Raw genomic sequence first — 22,205 nt, 5'->3', positions numbered from 1 at the left:
TCAGGAAGTCTCTTTCCTTCATAACTTCATAACTAATTAGTGGGTTTCAAGCGCTGACACTGTACTCGAAAGCCACAACCCAATCTTGCTCACCTAGATTTCGTCCTCATGGTGCATTCCCATCTCTCTGTCTTTGTACCATCATGTGATGGTTTCACAGTACAGCTTGTAGGAGGCAGTTGCATTCTATTTCTTCCCAAGTTTTTAAGTTTTTGGCCAGATTCTCTCTCAGAGATCTCTTTCCCTAAGTCGGGTGTAGAAAAGAATGTTTAGTGCATAAATGTACGTTAGATTCATTAAATGTAGATTTGTTGGTGAAAATTCAAAATGGTTTCAGATATCAGCAGTATGGCCAAGCAACCAGATGTTATTTGAAGAAAATAGGGATGCTTGTCTTTTTGAATTTACTAATAGGTTGAGACGTAAGTTTAGAATTGGATCAACTTCTTAAGAATCTTCTTCCACATCTAGACAGTTACGGAAAATCCCAGTGATAGTTACTGGGGAATGACTAGGATTTTCCAGGCTCTCTGTTCCCTGAGATGATGGAATAAATTAAAATACTTTATGAGCTTCAGATAAGAGAAGCCTGAACCAAGAACGGGAAATATTAGTAATTGATATTATTTTGTTTTCGGCTTCCAACTTTTTCTTCTGATTATTGGATTAAACTCTTGGGGATTATATTTGGAAAGGTTTAAGGAAAAGAGGCTATTTTTATAATTCAGTCAATATGGTGATCTTTATGTGGGGAATAGCAAAGTAGACCGAAACGAACGCTGCAGGTTCTCAATAACACACTGTAGCTTACAAACAGTGGTTTCGGTGTTGGGGTTAATAAAGCTGGATGCACGGAGGCCAGGGAGGCATTGGATGAACTTGCATGGATATATTGTTTTAATAGACTGCTCAGGAATTGATCTAACATATGCCATCAGAAATTTCTATTTATTTCTAAGTGATGATGTGTATGTCACAGATGGAGTAGCAAATGGATTCTCATTCAAGTTGTGATTGATTTGTATCTGTCTTGGTCGTTCCCAGAGAAGAGAATAGCATTTATCATCTCTGTTGTAAAATCAAATAACTGGATGTATTAGAAACTGTAGGGAAATGATGTTAGGCAGCCATGGGGTGTGAATCATTTAATTTCAATAATGGCTAGTTTCTAAGTATTTTTCTTTAGGAGACACAAGATTGCTGATATTATGAGAACATATTGGTGTGTCTGTTACATTGAGCTGATTGCTCCTACCATGTTTTGGCAAACTGGGCACAGATTCTAAAGATTTTCTCACCCTGTCCTTTTATGTAAATTTAAACTTCTTTCTCTCCTCCTTCTTTTCTTTTAAGCTTAAACAAAAGAAAAAGTAGCCATCAGTGCTTCAACTCTGAGCTCAGAAGCCACTTCTCTTCCCTGCTAAATGGTCTCACGAGAAAGCACTTTCAAAATCAATTCTTGTATGTTTGAAAATGAAGATGATGATTATTTCCCAAGCAATTATCTCACTTTATTTTGAAATTCTCTCCTACTTATACATATTGTATAAAGTTTTTCTTTTATTGTGGAGTTCATGGGCAATCAGATATGCTCATGATCTTCAGATACTCCATTGTGTGTTTCCTACAATCAAGGACCTTCCCTATTCCTTCAATACAACCATAAATCAGACCATCACACTGGTTCAATTTTGCCATCTGAAACCCAGGTATCTCCAGGTTTTGTTGGCTAACTTTTATGTGCTGTTTACAGCAAAAGAATGTAGTTTAAGTATGACATTGAGGTACAGAATCTTTGATTTCTTTCTGTCTAGAACAATTCCTCAGGTCTTTCTCGAAGCTGCTATGTTTACTGTCCTGGTGTTTTGTTCACTGTTCCTCTGTTGCCTCATAGTCATGTTCTCGTTACTCAGCAGGAGGTGTCTCAAAACTATTTATATTGTACCTGTATGATCACTATAGTCATATAATGTTGTCTGTCACATTGCTTCATATAAAGAGACATCTTTTTGCTTTATAATTAATAAGTAACTTTATGGGAAGATATTTTTGCATCCTTTTCATTCCAATTCTTCATCAAACTATAAACTTAGTATTTGTTTCAGTAAGACTCAAGGATATAGTTGTATTCCCTGTTTGTTTTGCTTTCCCAGTTTGCCAGAGGAACCTCTTCCAGTTGGCATTGATAGTCTTTAGAACATTTCTTATTCTTTTGAGGCACAGTAAGATATTCCACAGTCATCTGTATTTCCTCTGGAAAAAACTGTTTCTCAAGTAGTCCTGGTTACTGATACTGGAGAAAAACAATTGGAAGTCCAAATCTGTAGTCTAGTTGTTGCTCTCAGGTAGCACTGTTACCAGTCTGGCTCTGTGGAAAAGACAAAGGATCTTAACACAATCACACATACATACACACCCCACATATGCACACACATGCACAGGCATACTCTCATGCACTCATCCACAGATTTGCACACATTTAAATCTTTTGCTCTAAATTTTTATCTTTATCCATGAAGGTATGCCAATGGCTCCTTTCCATTTCCAGTTCAACACAACATAGTGCATTCTCCTCTTGGCCCTGTCAAGTTTGTGGTTCCCTGCTCACATACTGAATGAAGAAGACCTCATCCTCAGATGCACTGAAGACCAATTGTGCAGCTGCGGGTGTTCCCTCTCCACAGTGAGCTCAGTCCCCCAGAGAAGCCTTGCAGAAATCTATTCTTAGGCCTCCTCTGTAAAGGCATTGGTTTGTATTCTCCAAGCAGAGGAAGAAAAGAAGTTACATTTTCCCTGGATATTTGGTTTCTCTTGAATTTATCAACCTGGAATCATTGCAAGCCCACAGAGAGTGTCTGTCTTAGGGAGGTAGACTGGCATGAACCCTGTTCTGCATGTACTGAACTTTATTTTAAGAAGTCACAACTTGGCTTTAAGGCTTGAGCCTGACTCCTCCCTGGATCTGTGCTCCATCTCCTCATCTCCGATGAATAGAGATAGTGTTTTGTTTTATTGACTCAGGAAAATTGACTGTAGCATCTGGAACCTCACAGGATAAACCATGTTGATTTGCAATGTTAATGTTTTCTCAAAAAAAAAAAAAAGATACTTTCTTGGAAGAAGTCGAGTTTCCTTAAAGAGAGTATAGAGGCCTTAGAGTTCAAGGACTGGGAAATAGAAATGGGCAATGAGAAAAAGGAATAGCCAAGCAAAGCCAAAAAGAGTCAGGACACACTTATGAATGGGACTCAGAGGCAATCACCGTACTGTTCTGAAAACGTCTTTCCAACAACCTTGAGCTGTTTCTTCATAGTTCTGACCTTAAAGAAGGTGGTCAAGGACCACATGCCCAAAGATCTGAAAATATGTTAATTAGCAGTTTATTCTTCCTGGAAAAATGTGATAGTCTTATATTTCCTGATCACAGTAAAAACTCCTGTTTCCTCCCTTCACAATTTTTATTTTACCCATCTTTTTTTGAAATATTTATTTATTTATTTATTTATTTATTTATTTATTTTTATTATGTATACAACATTCTGTCTGTGTGTATGCCTGCAGGCCAGAAGAGGGCACCAGACCCCATTACAGATGGTTTGAGCCACCATGTGGTTGCTGGGAATTGAACTCAGGACCTTTGGGAGAGCAGGCAATGCTCTTAACCTCTGAGCCATCTCTCCAGCCCCATATTATCCATCTTTAAGGAAAAAAATCTCTTGAAGAATAACAGTTGAAAACTCATTTGCCCCTTCTCTTTAAAGCATAGTTTACACTGATTCCAATTTCTGTCCTGCAAGGCTCTCTCAAACACTTTCAAATCAATCTGTTGTCACACAGCTCCATGGAGAATGTTCTGGGCAGGACCAAGAGCTCCACACCCCTCTTGGCTCCTCTTTCATCCTCCCTGATTCTCCTTCTCAATACCTACCCTCCACCTAGATGTACCTCTTCTACTTGGCTTTCAACACACTGCCTTCTTAGTGTGGCACCGTGGCCAGGTTTTATGTAAGTGTTGAGATCCAAATCGAGGTCCTCATACACACAGAGTAAATACTTTTCCACTCCAGCTGTCTCCCCAGACTCTGCCTCCTCCTCTGCCTCATTTCATACCCTCAGTCTGCTTTGCTCTTGCTCTCTGCACTATTAGTGATGGAAGGCTGGGCATCCCATCCCTTTACTTTTTGTCTAGACCTTCTGTCTTGGTGATGTCATATAAGTCATGGTTTTAAATGTCACTTCATGAGAGTTGCCCGTCATGTTTTTACTTCCTGTTCAGAAATCTACATCTCCGCTCATAGATGTAATTGCCTAGTTGACGTCTTCTACTGGAATGTATGGTCATTCTAAACTCAACATCCCTAAAATGAGTGTTTCCTCTGCATATAATCAAACTAACCAAAACCAAATCCAAACCAAAGAAACAAACACATATAAACTAAAGGTCCTCCTTTATCTTAGGTTCAGCAGCTCTAGTTGGTCAGCATAAACCCATGACGTCACCCTTCTCTTTTCTCTTGTACACTTGCCAAAGGAACATGATGTAAATCCAATTGATTATAATTTTCTTTTAGGTTTTTTTTTTTTTTTTTTTTTTTTTGAGGCAGGGTTTCTCTGTAGCTTTGAAGCCTGTCCTAGAACTAGCTCTTGTAGACCAGGCTGTCCTTGAACACACAGAGATCCACCTGCCTCTGCATCCCAAGTGCTTGGATTAAAGATGTGTGCCACTACTGCTCAGCTAATTTTTTTTTTCTGTTTTTTTTTAAGACATAGTTTCTCTGTATAACAGCCCTAACTTTCCTGGAACTTGCTCTGTAGACTAGGCCTCGAACTCATAAAGATCCACCTACCTGTGCCTCCCAAATGCTGGGATTAAAGGCATGCACCACCACTGCCTGGTTCCAACTGATTATAATTTCAAAAGATACCCAGAATCTGATCACACCTTCTCTATTTTCCTAGTCTCAACCATCACTGTCTCTTACCTGATTTTGTGTCCTCCTGTTATACCCATACTTTTGCTCTGGCCTCCTTTAGTCTGTTTCCCAGCATGGCAACCTAAGTGATTGTGTTCAAATAAATGCTGTGTCATGCAACTCCATCTGCCTTATCTTCAGTGCCCCTATTCACAGATGTCCATGAGGGATCTGCTCCCTGGCCCCTCCACAGCCTATTTCTTTGCTTTCATCCCCAGCCCATGGCCTCAGCGTGTTAATCAATTTGGAACTTTAATTGGCCATTCCCACTTCCCTAGAAAGTCTTTTCCCTCCAGAACCACTCCACTCCCAAATGCTTCCCCACTCAGCATCCTCATATACCCACCTCAGTGCCTTAAGCAGTCAAGGTATTGTTTGTTATTGTTGTTGTTCTTGCATCAGCCTTGTCTCAGCCAAAAGTTGGGGATCTCTGTATGGTCTTGCAATCGCTTCAGCATCTTAAGTAGAACCGGACTAAAATTATTTGAAGCAGTCAGTAAGGAAATGAGTGCTAGTGATGCTATATCCTCATAATAGAAGGATTTAAAACAGACGAACAGAAAGACAATACTGAATACTGTCCAAAATTTCCCACATAGCACATTTACTACCATGTGCCCTGAACATTGAGGAGATTTTTACAATGCATACTGAATGCATCTCATATCCAGTCTTCATTGGCTGCTTTTTAGATGTAGTACATGTGCACGCTCGCCCAAGCTTATTAGTCCAATTCTGTCGTCTTAGAGGTCCTGGCTCCTCTTTGTTTCAGAATTCAGCCCACCATAGTCTTAAAGAGACTTTCTGTAACCACCCAGCACAACCCTCCTCACCAAGCCTCACATTACATCACATGCTTCTTTCCTCAGGCCACTATTATGGTCTGTCATTGTCTTGTCAGTTAAGTTGCCTGGCCTTCATGATACCTCTATTTTCTGAAGTGAGAGAATCTGTGTTTAGTATGATATACTATTGTTCCCAGGACTAAGAAGTTCTAGGCAAACAGTAAGTTTCCATAAATATATGTTAAGTGCAAATGTGATAATAAATATAAACATGATATATATTGTTTGATGACTTTTTTGGGATTCCCCTCTGTATGCTGTGAATACCATTGGTTAATAAAGGAATTGTCTTGGGCCTGCTCAGAAAATAGAGGTAGGCAGGGAAAACTAAACTGAATGCTGGGAGAAGGAGGGAGAAATGAGAGAGAAGCCATGTAGCCTCGCCAGAGACTGATGCTGGAACTGTAGCTGGTAAGCCACAGCCACGTGGCGACACACAGATTAATGGAGATGGGTTAAATTAATATGTAAGAGTTAGCCAATAATAAGCTAGAGGTAATGGGCCAAGCAGTGATTTAAATAATATAGTTTCTTTGTGATTATTTTGGGGCTAAGCAGCTGGGAACTAACTAGCGGCCCCCTCACAACAACTTTTGTATTATTGGCATTATGCATATTCATGACAGCAAAATCTGGACAACGGTGAAAGCGAATGAAAAGAGGCTCACTCATCCATAGTACTTCAACCAGAATTCACAGCCCTGACACATGTGTTTGCCAGTGTTTTTTCTATTCCTGTGTTTACATTTTAAAAGTGAAAATGTAGGGCTAAGGTCTAGTTCAGTTTAGAAAACCTATATTACATGTATTCAATCCCCAGCTTTGTTACAAAAATGTAAAATGGAAATATGCGATGCCAGTTTTTAAATTTAGAAAGTCACCATTCATGTTTCTCATGCTACCAAATGATAATCAACCACTAGCTAAAGACAGAACATAATTTACTCAGCTTATCCCTTATTGTGGGACCACAATATTTCCATATTCTCTATTTTTAACTATTATAATTGACAGTAAAATATGTAACCTTATATTTCATGCAATGTATATTAAATATTTTAAATTTTATATTAAGAAGTTCCTATTTATGAAAATAATAGAAATGGACTTGCACATTTTTAGAGTTTTAAACAAGATTTTCAAGAAAGTTATTCCCGCTAGAAGAATATGAGTGTCCAACTTGTCACATTGTATCTTTAAGTAGATTAATTAAGTGTAGGGCTTTGTAATACTATAAAGAAGAAATAGATGGGTGATGTCACACTTTTGTGGTGTGATGGTGTCTAGGGAGAGTACGGTCATAACTCACTATTGACTCTGGCAGGCTGCTGGTTTAACAAGGACATTGGTCATTTCGATGAGTAATTCACTGATCTTATAAAGAAAAGTATTCTAATCTGTGGATAAAACATGGCCAACTTGGTGATTTGTATAACAGATCGCCTAACATGACATCACCTTCACTTTCGTGAAGTGACTTTGGATGGGTGATGATGCATACTTCTTTTTAATAATGTGCCCGAACTTGCACATACTTGGAGGGCTGGTTGTGATCTGTGTGGACTCCACAGCATCTGAACCATTCACTTCATGTCTTGATGAGATGCCTCTTGGATCTCCTGGAATCTCAAGTCTTATTGCCTGGAGTGCCTAAACAAGATGCTGATCAATCATGGTGTTCAGGTGGAGAAAGGCAAATTTGCATTCTGAGGAAGAATTGGGCCTCACTAGCGCTATTCGTCCTGGTGGAAGTGTGGAGTCCAGTGTGAGAACATGGAAGTTCCATTTCAGAAGAAAGATCACAGTGCACCAGGAATGATGTTACAGACTCACATCCTTGGGATCAAAGAGTTCCAAAGAAAGAACCTACCCCCAAGCTTAACATGCATAGAGATGCCCTGTTAGGTGCTGGGCTCTCCTACACTCTATATTTGGTGGTCATGGGAGCTCTTCCATTTCAGAACCATGTCCTCTATCTGTCCACTCTGTCACACACTCTGTGATTATGAATAGTGGTGCTTCTGCCTACTCGAGGTCTGGTCTGTGGACTCTTGAGGTCCCAGAGAATCCATCATTATGAGATCTTAACTATCCTTCAGGAGTTTGAAATGGAAGTTTGGGGTCCTGCCTTCCTAACATCAGAACGGTTCCTATTGCACAAGGCAGGCATTTAGTTAAGTCCCACTTAGTGTGTTGAAAAGAATTTAAAGTGCTTTGGTACTTTGTTATCTTTCCTCTTTCACCATCATGAATCCAGCTTTGGAAAGGTCAGCTCCTTCGCTCAGCATAGCACAGAGGTATTTTTGTAGTGTTGTGAGTGCTCTCAGGCCTAAGGAGCTTGCTTGGTCACGTTGTCTTCTGGAGGAGCATGAACCATGTTACTTCTCTGTTGTTCACTGAAATGTCTTCCATCTCTGTTTCCCCTGGATACGAACTCTGCTTTGATTCATGTTTTAGTCAGCTAAAGAATTTACTGTTACTTTTTTCATAGAGAGAGTTGTGGTTGTTTTCTTACGTCAGAGACTGCCAATGTCTGAGAGTATTTATTTGTTGCTGTTGCATACTGGTAATATTATAGGTACATAAAAGTCAGAGGGTAAAAGTCATTTTTTGTTTAAATATTTTTATGGCATCCACAGGTCTAGAACCAAAGTCTTACACACAACTAACTTTAGTTTTTTGGTGTGTATGTGAATGTGTGTGCTCTGAGAGGCTAGGTAGAGGTCAACACTGGGGTTCTTCCTCGATCTCCTTCCCTCCCTCCCTCCCTCCCTCCCTCCCTCCCTCCCTCCCTCCCTCCTTCCTTCTTTCCTTCTTTCCTTCTTTCCTTCCTTTCTATTTTTGAGACAATATCTATATACCATTGTACCTGGATCTCTCCAATTTGCCTAGATTACCTACCCAGACAGTTTTAACAGGATCCTCCTGTTTTTGTTCCCCAGCATTGAAATTACAAACACTCTGTTGGGCTCAGATCTTTAGGGTAGGTGCTGGGAATTAAACCCAGGTCCTCGTTCTTGTACAGCAAACATTTCACCACCTGAGCCATCTCTCTAGCCCTGAGTTTAGTTAACTTGTTTTTCTCTGGCCCACATTTTGAAGCTTTTCTCCCACTTTATTCTTGAATTTGATGTCTGGGTTATGTCTACCACTATAAAAAAATTTAAATCTCATTTCTCTTCCAAATTAAATTTTTTTCAGTTTTCTGGATTGACCCCAAGGGCTTGAGTATGCCAGGCAACTGCTCTACCTTTGAATTATCCCCCCTGTCTCTGTATCTTCTATTTCTACAAGTTTAATCTCATTTCCTTGTTTTTTGAATAGTCTCTTTACTTATATTTTGGTTCTCTTGCATGAATTTTTAAAGTTTATTATTTTGTCTTTAACATTTTCATCCACTTATTCATTTTAAAATTTCTGTTACCTAAACAATCCCCTTTAAATCTTCTCCTCATCATCTTTTGCTTCCTCTTCCTCTTCTCTGGACTGGCTTACACTAACACCGCTGCATTTTTATCTTGACTTTCTTTTTAAGTATTTCATTAAATGTTCTCTTAGTGTGTGAGTTTCTACTTCAGCCTGATGGGAAAGGATACTTACCTACTTAAAAGAGAAAGGGTGACTGCTAGCCCAGCCTCAAACTCCTTCCTACCCCCCATATCATATAACTATAGAAAACACCATGCCTTATGGCAACATGGGCTCTCAGTAATAATGAAGTCCATTCCTTTGAGTATCTGTAACTAGCTTGAACTATTGCCTCAAGGAAAAAATGCTTTGTCTCCCATCAGATGAAAGAATATTTGTACATGTTGCCAGTATCCATCAAGCTAAAATTTTGGAAGAGAAAGTACTTCAATTTCTTGAGCTTTTTTTTTTCTCTCTTTTGAACTAGTGTCCAAGTACTGAAGGTCTGTCACCTGTGGCTTCTTACATTACACACATAAATTACACTTTGATTTAACTTTAATCTCAGACTGCATTCTTAAGTAATCTAGTTTTTTTTTTTTAGTCGTATATGATTGGCAGAAAGTCCACAATGAATTTTGCAAGTGTTTTTCTCTTTTGTGTCTAGTAATTACTGTAGGGTGTAACTCACACTTCGTGTATGCCAGAATACAAGTGGCTGTAGCTCAGATTTTCCTCCTGAGAGTCAGAAGATTACTAATCTATTATATTGCAGGTTAAACAATCCAAGATTTGACCAATATCTTCCATAAAAGCCAAAGATCTTTTGTAATCAAAATATAATATCAGTGCACTCCCTTGTCTGTAATTTAGTGTGTCTGAGATGGTCACATACTTCTGAGTAGATGAGGAATCACTGCTTTCATTGTGGAGACTAGAATAGGACATAGCATTAGAGAATGGGAATAAGTTTGATAGATGAGCAGACTTTGAGTCTAATCCTGACTCTGGTATTCACTACTAAATTTTAATGTAAAAATGCACACTTTAAATTTTATTTATTTACTTATTTATTTAATTTTCTCATATAATGCATCCTAACTACAGCCTTCCCTCCTCTCGGTCCCCTCTGACCTTGCCTCTCCCCAAGATCCACAACTCCCTCATTTCCCTTCAGAAAGGAGCAGACCTCCCAGTGATATCAACCAACCTTGGCATAACAAGATACAATAAGAATAGGCACAGACCCTCATATTAAGGCTCAATGAGGCAACCCAGGAGGAGGAAAATGGTCCCACAAATAGGCAAAGGAGTCAGAGATACTACCATTGTTAGGAGTCCAACAAAAAACCCCAAGCTAAACCACAGTATGTATGCAGAGGACCTTGTAATGAGTCTTTTTCTGTCCTGTCTTTCAGCTCCCAAATAATGACATGGAGACTTTTTATTAATTAAGAAATCTCAGCCCATAGCTTAGGTTTGTTCCTAACTAGCTCTTATAACTTAAATTAGTCCATTTCTATTAATTTACATTTTACCCTGTAACTTGTTACCCATCGTTCATTCTGTATGTCCAACTTCTTCTCTGTTACATTGGTGTCTCCCCTGCATCTCTCTTATCTCCTCCTACTTCCTTTCTCTGCCCAGCAGTCCCACCTATATCTCCTGCCTTAACTGTTAAGCTCTTTATTAAAACAATCACAGCAATAGATCTTCACACAGTGTGCGATTATTCCACAACATTTCCTCCTTTGTGTCTAAGTAAAAAGGAAAGGTTTTAACTCTTAACATCATAAAGCTATATACAATAAGAACAAATGTCAGGTGAAAAGTATACTCACAATGCCTAGTCCATTTGTATTTGGCACATTCAGAGAATATGTCTTATCTATCATATCTTATTGAGTACAATGTTTTATACCTAAACCATTTTTAGTATCACTTGTATTACCATCCTAAAACATCTTCTTAAATAAACACCTTAAATTTTTATGCTTTTCAATTTTATAAACTTTACATCTCTTATGTAAGTTTTTTTAAAATTTCATAACAAGGAAAACTGTAACTATAACTATCTCATTTTCAACTCCATCAGAGATCTGAGAAGGATATAATATTACCTGAGTAAACAGGAAGTGCAGAGCAAACAACTTTCAAAACTATAGAAACAACAGAGACACCTGGCTGCCTGAACAATCACCTAGGGTTCCTAGGGATTGAGGAATAAATCTTTGATTTATGGGCCTAGAATATCTGATAGACTTTTCTGTGAAGCAGCAATTTTGAAGGACTGTCCTCCCTTTTCTTGGCAAAGTTTGGCAGTTGCCTTCTTTTGTGCCCTTCTTTTCCAGATTGCAGGTATACTATCAATAGTTGAGCAAGGTGGTTTCTTGCCCAGTGGCTAACTTTGCCTTAATAAAGCAGACTCCATATGGATATTCTTTGATTTCCATCATCCTACCTATGATAAATTTGTGCTGTGAGAAGCAGACATATCTCACTGTCATCAAAAGTTTTATGTTATTTAGGCATTTTAAATGTCATATTCTATGGGTCTTTGAAAGTTTTGGAGACTATCATTCATTCAAAACATATCTCTGTTTGACCTTAAAAACATACCTAGCATGACTATAAGTTTGATTATTAGATGACTAACTACTTATCTTTATTTCTTAATTATCTTAAAAAATTTGTAATAATAATAACTTTCAAGGATTAGAAATTTGCATTGTTAAATGAGCTGCATAGGTATAATACCTTAAACAAAAATAGAAACATACATACAATATAACAAAAATAACCTTAAATTTGTATCAGTAAACAAAAATATCTTAAATAAGAGTAGAAAACAATATAGAGTATGTTCAAACAAAAATTACCTTAAATTTGCATCAATTTGTATCAGTTTTCTCAAAATTCTGCATCCAGAACAACTTCAAAGCTACTACAAAATCCATTCCAATGTAAAATATTTGAGACTAGTAGTTGTTCAAAAGTAGACTCAATGATCCATCCCTTTATCCCACCATTTCTATACTATATTCCCCCGTTTTTTCCTTCAGAAAGAGGTCCCTGAATCTAATCTCCATTTTTCAGCTTTTTTTTTCTGACCACAACTGATAACAACTTGTACTGAACCTCTCTAAACAATGATAAACCATAAACCACCCTACCTCTTTGGAATGAGGACATCATGTTCTCCAGACTGCTTCCTATTGTCTGGCAGCATCATCACCTTTAGGGGACCCTGAGAAAATTGAGATAATGGTTAAGTACCAGAAGAGGTAGCTTTATTATTTTTTGTTTGGTCTACGTGTGATGAGAACGTGGAGAGCTTATCTGGAGTCTTGGCTGAATAGTCTGTGAGGCTGGACCATCTGAGCTAGCAGCTTTGAAGTTGTTCTGGATGCAGAATTTTGAGGAAACTGCAACAGAGGCATTCTGAGGCTGAATCACCTGGGCTATTTACCTTTATTGGTGTCTAGTTCTTTTTCTTTTGAAAACACATAAAAATTTAAAGGCCCAGTTATTGGCCATACAACTCTTTATTGAAACAACTGCAGCTATATATCTTCACACAGTGTGAAAATATCCACAACAGGACCTAGTGCAGACCCGTTCAGGCTCTGTGGTTGTCACTTTAGTCTCTGTGACCCTGTGAACCCTCCTTAGTTGACTCGATGGGCCATCTTCTTGTAAAACCTCTGACTTCTATAATCTATCCTCTCCATCTTCTGTAAGGATACGTTCGTGTCACCGAATGTTTGACTGTGGATCCAGAGAAGTTAGATGAAGAGGAGAGGTTTAGGTAGGATGTGTACATCTTCCTGGGAACGGGAAACAAAATAGGTTTTATAGATGGACTTGGGACAGGGGACATGAGAACAGGAAGTATCAGGTAGGGGAGGGGAAGTATGAGCAAGATAGTACAGGGAGAGTTAAATGGAATAGGTGGGCTTTTAGGAGACAATGTGGAAACCTAGTGCAGTGGAAGCATCCTAGGACTTAGGAGATTGACCCTAGCAAGGATTCCTACTAATGGATAAAAAGGAACCTGAACCAGCTTTCTGTGACCAGGCTAGACTTCCAGTGACGGTACTGGAACACTAACCCAGCCACAAAATCTGTGACCCACAACCTGCTCTTCCTGAAAGATGTGCTGGTGACTCAGACCTGGTGGGAGTGCCCAACTGATCTCACCTGAGGCCCACACCACAAGAAGGCATGCTGACACTGCCTAAATGGCCGGGATCCAGAAGTGGGATGGCTCAGATACCTAGGGTAGAACTAAACACACTTACAAAAAAGTCAGTGAAATGATTCCTAATGATATTCTGCTACATTCATAGGATCAGTGCCTAGCCCAGTCATCCTCAGAGAGGCTTCCTCCAGCAGCTGATGGGACCAGATACAGAAACATACATATTTTAATACATTTATAAAGATAAAATTGCTAGTGACAGCCAGCCAGCTGAATCTGTCAATCTGTAGGCTTCACCTCAGGTCATTTCCCTTTCTCCTGAGTACCCCAATTCAAGCCAGAGGATAATTTCCTTTTTATCTCTTCAAGTAGTAGCTAGTTATGTCAACTCACTCTCAGGCTAGACTTCAATATTTTAGATTCTAAGATTAGCCAAGTACTTTAACCTTGCTCATTCTACAAGGGAAGACTCTCATACACCTTTCATAAGGGTCCATACACAGTGTTTGTGATGTAGGGTTATTAACTGCCCCAATAGTGATGATCAACTGGTGTCAGAAAAGCTGACACCAGGAGAGATTTGCAGTTAAGAACCCATGGTTATGACGCATGTTCCTAAGTTTCATGTAAAAACTTCTTCTAAACCCTAAGCTTTCCTGTCTGTTGCCATGCCCTTTCCAGAATGTTGTCTCAGAGTTGCCAGCTGGCACACTGACTTACAAGCCCCATGTCTGTATCCAAAGACATTCAAAGACAAGAAGTACGTAAAGTAGAATTTGACAGGCGCTCTCTCTTTTTCTGAGAGAAAGAGTCAGTATTTCTTTCTTTATAGGTTTTCCCTAAGGTCTTTGGCCAGAGCCCAAAAGCCAACAAAGAATAAATTATATGATTCCCTCTGCTTCCAGTTTGAGAAAAGATGAGAGGAAGGAGTGGAAATGCCTGTTGTACCTCTTATGAAGATATTTGCCATAGCAGTCAGGAATTTTTCCTCCAGCCCTCAATCCCACCCATACCAATTAACCCCCTTTCCACATTGTAAGTTATTTACCTGTACATGTTAGAAGAATGATTTCTTTGTTGGATGTTAGCTAGTGACAATATACACAAATCTCGTATTTTTTCAACAGAGCAATGATGGCCGACACTTGTACAGCCATTGAATGTCCATTGTTTCCATAATCTTCATTAAAGCACGCTGAGATTCAAATTTTTGGAACACTCAGATATTAGAAATGAGGAGGCTAAAATTGTAACCAGACAACTAAGGGTTAGTGAATGGTATTTCTTGGCTCCATGCCGAAGCTTTCTGCAACGCCTTTCACTGTTCAAAAGCTTTACACCAAAGGAAAACATTAGCAAGTTTTCTCCCTCCTCATGGTAGGATAACCTTCTAATAAACACTTGAGTGCAGAGACCATCCAATTCAAAACTCTAAGACCCATTTGGGAGAAACAGCAACATTTTATAAAAGGGGATGTTCTTATGATCCAACAATCCTTCTGTATTCCCATTAAAGGTATTTAAAACAAGAAAGTAAAACAAATTATAATCTCCAAAGTGTAGTTAGCACCATTGACATCAACAGAACTATGGGAATCATTTAAATGACAATGAATTAAGAACCAGTTCATGGATTATATACAAGATAAATGGGAATCTATTAAAAGTATTGCAATTTCCCATAATAGAAAGATAGATAGATAGATAGATAGATAGATAGATAGTATTACTGTTGATCAAAATTCCTAACTAGCTAATAGAGTCCAATAGTACATTAAAAATATAACATAAACAAGAGAGATTTATCAGAGGGATGCAATAATAGTTTCTTTTTTGAAGAAAACACATTTAAGACAAGGTACACATGAAAATATTCTTAGTCTGATGGAAAAGCAGTTGATCAAATTCAATAAACATGATTGGTAGAAAGTATTTTGTAGGAAATAATGACAGTTTCTTATCATGACAAATAAAACCCATGTATTTTAGCATTGGGGTCATAGTCTTTCTCCCACTTAGCTAAGGACAAGGAAGGACACCCATCACTTCTACTCTGCTTAATAATGTTGGTTTTATAGATAGCATAGCCAGAGAAAATGCTTAGAGGATGAGAGTTAGGAAAGAGAAATGAAGAGACATATTTATCAAAGAAATTCCTGTAGTCAGCTTTGAAAATAAAAATCAAAACTGAATTTAAGCGTTAAGAGGATTCAGTAAGATGGTTGAGCATAAATTTAACAATAAAAATCTGTAATCTAGAGTCTCTGCTGTGATCTGCTGGACCTGCTCTGCCTGCGCCCTACTTCCCTTAGTCCCTGGCTCATTGGGGCATCCAGGAGTTCCTGTGTAGGTGCCGAGAAGTTTCATCGGGACGGAACCTTCATCTGGCGATGGATCGAGGTAGAGACAGAGTCTCAATTTGGAGCAACGGTCTGAGCTCTTAAGGTCCAAATGAGGAGCAGAAGGAGGGAGAACATGAGCAAAAAATCAGGACCACGAGGGATGCACCCACCCACTGTGACAGTGGAACTGATTTATTGGGAGCCCACCAAGGCCAGCTGGTCTGGGACTGAATAAGCATGGGTTGATTCCGGACTCTCTGAGCATGGCGGACAATGAAGGCAGATGAGAAGCCAAGGACAATGGCACTAGGTTTCGATCCTAATACATGAACCGGCTTTGTGGGAGCTTAGCCTGTTTAGATGCTCACCTTCCTGGAAGTAGACAGAAGACCTTCGTCTTCCCGCAGGGCAGAGAATTTGGACTGCTCTTCAGTATCAAGAGGGAGGGGGAATGGTGTGGGGGGAGGAGAAGAGGAGTGGGGATAGGGGGAGGGAAGTGGGGGGAGGGGGCAATATTTGGGAGGAGGGGAGGGAAATGGGAAACGGGGAGCAGGTGGAAATTTTAATTAAAAAAGAATAAAAAAAAAAAAATCTGTAATCTAGCTGGATGGTGGTTGCCCGTGCCTTTAATCTCCTGCATTCAGGAGGCAGAGTCAGGTGGATCTCTGTGAGTTTGAGGCCAGCCTGGTCTACAAAGCAAGTTTTAGAATAGCCAGAGCTGATACACAGAGAAACCCTATCTCAAACAAAAAACACGTAATGTGTGTGTGTGTGTGTGTGTATATATATATGTATGTATGTATGTATGTATACACATATATATACATATATAGTATACATTGCGCATGTGTATATATATATATATAATGACATGTTATATACTAACAGGCAAGGGAAAGTTTCATTTATTCTAGCAACAGATAAAAAGGAATTAAAGGAAAAACGAATGACTTGTTAGGGAAAATTTTTTAAATTACTAAATCATAAATATCAAAAGTGGGCCTATGTATTTGGAAAGGCTAGGATAAATTTACATGATAAGGTATTATTCTTTTAACAACAAACTGTATGTTTAAGTCAAGCAAGATAAAAATGCCAGCAAATGAGTGTTGGTTGATTCGAGCTAAACAGTTCATTCTCACTTCATTTGGAAAAGCGTTAGATCCCACATATCCATCAAAACTCTGACAAAGAAGAAAGCAATAGCTGATGCCTACTTTAAGTTTTCTAAATAAACCAATGTAGTTCTGGTGAAGAGACATGCAATTCAGCAGACTGGAAGGAAAAGCCCTGAAGTAAATCCAGGTACAGCTGGAGACTGAGTCCATGGTGGTCCATCTCCCATCGCCAAGGAAAGATAGACTGTTCAATAATGCTGTTGTAGCAACTGTAAAACAATAAGCTTAGTTTTTAGATATTACACCATATATAAAAATAAACTGCAATTTAGTTTAAAGTTATTAATATAAGGGGAAAAACCAGAGAGCATGGGGTCATCCCTTCATAAACATGAGGTCAGGGGATAGTTTTTTAGGAGTGAAAAGAATTCAGAAACAATAAAAAAAAATCTTACTTAAATTGTAAAAATTCTTTCCATTGTAAAACTATAGCCAAGAATATCTATAATTTAGGCATAAAAGGCAAAATAATAAACAGATAGATAAACAGAAAACTGGAGATAAAAAGTCTCCAAACTTGATAGCAGACTTGTTTTTCACAAGAAAACAAAGGGCGATGTTTTGACAGGTGTAAGTTTGTTCAGCTGCTCTGTAAGAGTAAAAACCATCCCGCTCATCAGAAGGGCAGAGCCTGGGAAGATGAGGAGCCTGACTTCTGTGCTGTGTTGCCTTGATCTGGGTCTGAACTCCTAGACTATGCACTGTGTAAGTTTTCTGAAGCATTATCCTTTAGGTTTGTGTCATCTTTTGTAAGGACATTATATATTTTTAAGGTCTAAAAATTAGCCTTAGGATTCTGATTCCCTGACTTATCAGATGGGCACAAATACAAGTTTGGCAGCATCCTCTTTTGGCAGGACTGTAAAGAAAGCAGGCATTCAGGAGAGAAATCTGGTAATGTTTAAAACAACCACTCATGGTCTTACCTTCTGACCCGGGTGTTCTGTTTCAGATGACGTTGCATCTCTTAAACAGCAGAGAGCCAAGTGGTGCTTTTGTCTGTGTAAGAATGGGAAAGAAACAGAAAATAAGATGGAAGCTGATGAAAAGTGATATCCATAGGGATGAGAAGGAGAGAGATTGAAATAGAAGAGGGATTTCCCTCAGAAGGCTTTTCTAGAGCAGCTTGAGTTTCAAAACATGACATTTTATCATGTTTAAATAGTAAAATTAAACCAAAAGAGAGGAGTATAGAGTCCCTAAATTTAGAAGAAACTGAAACAAAGGAAGCTAATGATTATTAATCTGGAAGCATAATCACACAGGGCGTCGGCTTATTCTGCTTGAACATTTTAGCACAGTATCGATTTCAAGGCTCCCAAAATTCCAGTCTAAGGACAAAATTCCTGTGATGAAAATTACAACTCTATTCCACATTTTTGTTTTCATAACAGTTTGGTTATAGTATAAAGCACATACATCGATTTGCTAATAATTCTGGAAACATTTTTAATGGAAAAGATAAATGTAAAAGCAGTAATGAAAATCTACAATATTAAGTTTCAACTGGAAATAGCAATATGTATTTATGATTTTGTCAGCATAAGAAGCTCTGATAGCTGAAAGGCCACGCCAGCAATGATGTCTGTTGCCTCACGCTGATTTCTAGGTTGCTTCGCATCAAGTCTGATCAGAATTTCCTCACCGAGCCTGGGATACCTGCTATCTCAGAACGTCATCAAGCGTTCAAAGGTCAACGGGGTCAGTGTGAGCAGACACTGCCTGGAAGGACTTCTCAGTGACTGGGCAGGAGATGGTGCTTGAAATACCTAACATACGGAGCCTTTAGAGTAATGTTATCCTGCAGGAATTAGATGGCACAGGCAACCGTCCTTTATTCTGCCCTTGGTCTTACTATACCAACTTCTCATGAAATAATTGATCTAGGAAATGATTTGTACCTAAAATTTCTAGGTGAAGGCTACCAAGGTATTACAACAGCTAACGGCATTTATTTACCACTTGCTTTTTCTCACTGGAAACTTCCCAGAGTGCCAACTCCAGCAAGTTGTCCTCTGACCTCAGTAGGAACATGGACTTGTACGTACAAACTACCTAGCTAGCCCTGCTTCTCCCTCCCTGCCTCCCTTCCTCCCTCCCTCCCTCCGTCTCTCTCTCTCTCTCTCCCTCCCTCCCTCTGTGTGTGTATATGTGTGTCTCTCTCACACACATACATGCACACATGCATGCTACACCTGAGCAATAAATAAGATAATACATCTAAAAATTGTTAAAGCACCTAATGGGCAATGAAGTTTAAAACCAACACCAGACAAGGACATTCTTAGCATCACAAAGTATAATCCAGCACTGGTGGCTAATTTCTCATGGAGACATCTGTGTTATCACCTATCTTGGTGATCAAAGTCGGCAACTGAACAGTGAGAAATTGGATCACTTATTTCCTGACATGTTAATGCTGGAAGCACACGCTTTACCACTCACGTGTTCCTTCCTAACCTCTTGAGCCAAACTCTCATCAAACCTTAGACACAATGTCATTTGTGGGGGTGACAGAAACTAGAGGCACAAATTTGATGATACCCAAGGGAGCTGTCCAGGAAATCCAGAAAAGAGATGCAGTAAGCCCTGGCATGGGTGGCAAGGTCTCTATGGGAAAGATGAATGCTAGGGGCTGATGGCAGTGTTCTTAAGAAGGCATCCTCATACACATCATGATGAGTCCTTCAGGAGACTGTTATCACTGCTTGCACACTACAGGCCTTGCAAAACATAGAACAAGACTAACAGTGGGGGGAACGATTCAGCTGTGTCTCTGAGGGTGCACAACAGTGCTTCTTGGGTGGCCACCTGGTCATTAAAGCACCATAGATTGTGATTGGCTTATGGGCAGAGATTCTTATGTTTAGTCATGGACTGTGCTCACAAATCTGTTGTTGACATTTCTAAATTTAGTCAATGAATGTTTAGGTTCTATTGTGTTGGAGACTTAAATGACTGGGAGATAGTATTGGCATTCCAACCCCACACTGCAAAATGCTGACCATTCTATGTGGACCCTACATGCATATCAGAAGAGATTGGCTCCATTTAAAGCAATGTTTATGTGTGTGGTAAATATGTACTGGTTTTGTATATGTGTCTATGCATTTGTTAGTATAAGCGTATGCATGTGCGCATGTGAATGGATGTGGTCATACATGTGGAGGCCAGAAGTGGACCCTGGGTACCTTTTTTTATCCACTCTTCACATAATTTTAAGACCAGGTCTGTTACTGAACCTGAAATTCATTGACTTGGCTATGCTGGTTGGCCAATTAGTTCAGAGACCCATCTCTCTCATCTGCATCACCCAGTGCTGGAGTTGCAGGAATCCGTTTTCATGTCCAGTTTTATTTGGATGCTGGGGATCCAAACTCAAGTCCATGCTCATACCACAAGCTCTTTGACCACTGAGCCACCTCTCTAGCCCCACATTAACTCCCTTTATAAATAGTATCTTACAAATGTGTATTATTTTCTTTCCATAGCCACTCCTACCTTTAAATGCATGTAATCTTTCCATTCATTGTTTGTTTTACCCTTGTAAGCTGGTTCATAACTTTTCTGGAATATATGTATCCTGAAATAGGCAGGATATATGTAAATATATAAAATGAGGTCATGATTGTATTTCTATACTACCTAATAGAAACTCCAAGTATAATGCTAATAGTGATACTGTTTTGACAAAATAGGTATCATTATTGATAATGCCTTATTGTGAAGCAAATAATTTTATATACAGAATTTGCATAATGAGCACACATCCTAAATGAGCATGTTTTGTGCAGCCTAAGGCTCATTCAGTAGAAATCATTAGTTGGCCACCCATTTTCCTTGTGGTGCTGGAATTGAACCCATGCCAGGAGGGGGTCCTCTGCTCACTTTTGAAATACATTTTCTAAGGTCGTGTTCTCAGTTCCCATTCTGCTCAAGCAGCACTAGTGTCCTGAGTTTTGAACTGACCATGGCCCAGAGGCTTTACAAAATACCAAGACTGCTTAGCTTTAAGAGATACAACACAGCCGGGCGTTGGTGGCGCACGCCTTTAATCCCAGCACTTGGAAGGCAGAGGCAGGCGAATCTCTGTGAGTTCAAGTCCAGCCTGGTCTACAAGAGCTAGTTCCAGGACAGGCTCCAAAACCACAGAGAAACCCTGTCTCGAAAAACAAAACAAAACAAAAAACAAAAACAAACAAACAAAAAAGAGATACAACACAGCATACCTAGAGACTTCTGGCTCAGATATAGTTGTAAGACTCAGGATACCTTCCTCTCGCCATGCCCCTTTAGTGCATGAAGTCCTAGAGGAGATAGAAAGCAGGTAAGCAAGCTTGCTTTATGAGTCCTTTACTCTGGAGGTTCCTTAACCTCTGTCCTTACTGCCCCAGGCTCCTCAGGCTACACACAGAGTGCCTTCTGTCAACAGAACAATTAACTGTGAAGGTTTTCCAGGCAGTGAGTGTAGGTGCTTGGTCTACATGTCTGTAGCGAGTGCTGTCTTATGGGATATTTCTTTAATTCCTTGATTTAATGCTCCAGGATACTAACCAAAGGGAAGTCATTCTTTGTCCGACTAAACAAATTATCATAAGCAGCTGTGAAATGCACATGTCTTCCTCATGTTGGTAGCCTAAGCCTGGGGTTTAGCATGTAGTTGTTCACTGACAAGAATTCACCTCATGAACTGTCAAGTTTAACTTCTAAATTTTATTTTTTTTTCCACAGTTGGGTGTTTGATGTGAATAAAGTCAATAGAGAACAAATGATTTGCTATCGTTTTAAAGTAATTTATATAATAATTTATATCAAAAGCCTTTGGGATCTGTGCTAATGAAAGCCGTGATGGTTTTAACATCCTTAACTGGTTTTCTTTTAATCCACATTTCAGATTATTTGAATACATTTTGCTCTATAAGGATGGAGTGATGTTTCAGATTGAACAAGCCACCAAACAGTGTGCAAAGATCTCCTTGACAGAACCCTGGGACCCTCTCGACATTCCCCAGAATTCTACCTTTGAAGATCAGTACTCCATTGGGGGGCCACAGGAGCAGATCACAGTCCAGGAGTGGTCTGACAGAAAGACAGCCAGATCCTGTAAGGATGGAAGAATTCATGTACTTCATTTTAGGGTATATGTTGGGGGCATATTGTCTTCTTCTAAGTCCCTTCAGCAAGGTAGTTGTTAGGGAACTTGCATACTTAGATGAGTTTTAAAACCCACATAAGTCCTCTTGTGTAGTTTGCAACTA

The 22,205-nt window shown here is 39.2% G+C and overlaps 1 protein-coding gene across 1 annotated transcript in view; it reads left to right on the top strand.

Annotated features, from left to right (window-relative positions):
• Epdr1 (ependymin related 1) overlaps positions 1-22,205 on the top strand; it is a 31,332-nt gene that overhangs the window by 6,114 nt on the left and 3,013 nt on the right. The window contains exon 2 of the mRNA XM_057786892.1: positions 21,842-22,050. Coding sequence (XP_057642875.1) covers positions 21,842-22,050 — 209 coding nt within the window. The remainder of the gene's footprint in view (positions 1-21,841; positions 22,051-22,205) is intronic.

Source organism: Chionomys nivalis, chromosome 13, assembly GCF_950005125.1.
Source record: "Chionomys nivalis chromosome 13, mChiNiv1.1, whole genome shotgun sequence".
Classification (NCBI taxonomy): domain Eukaryota; kingdom Metazoa; phylum Chordata; class Mammalia; order Rodentia; family Cricetidae; genus Chionomys; species Chionomys nivalis.
Note: the sequence above shows the minus strand (reverse complement) of the source record. Positions and strands in the feature narration are given on the sequence as shown.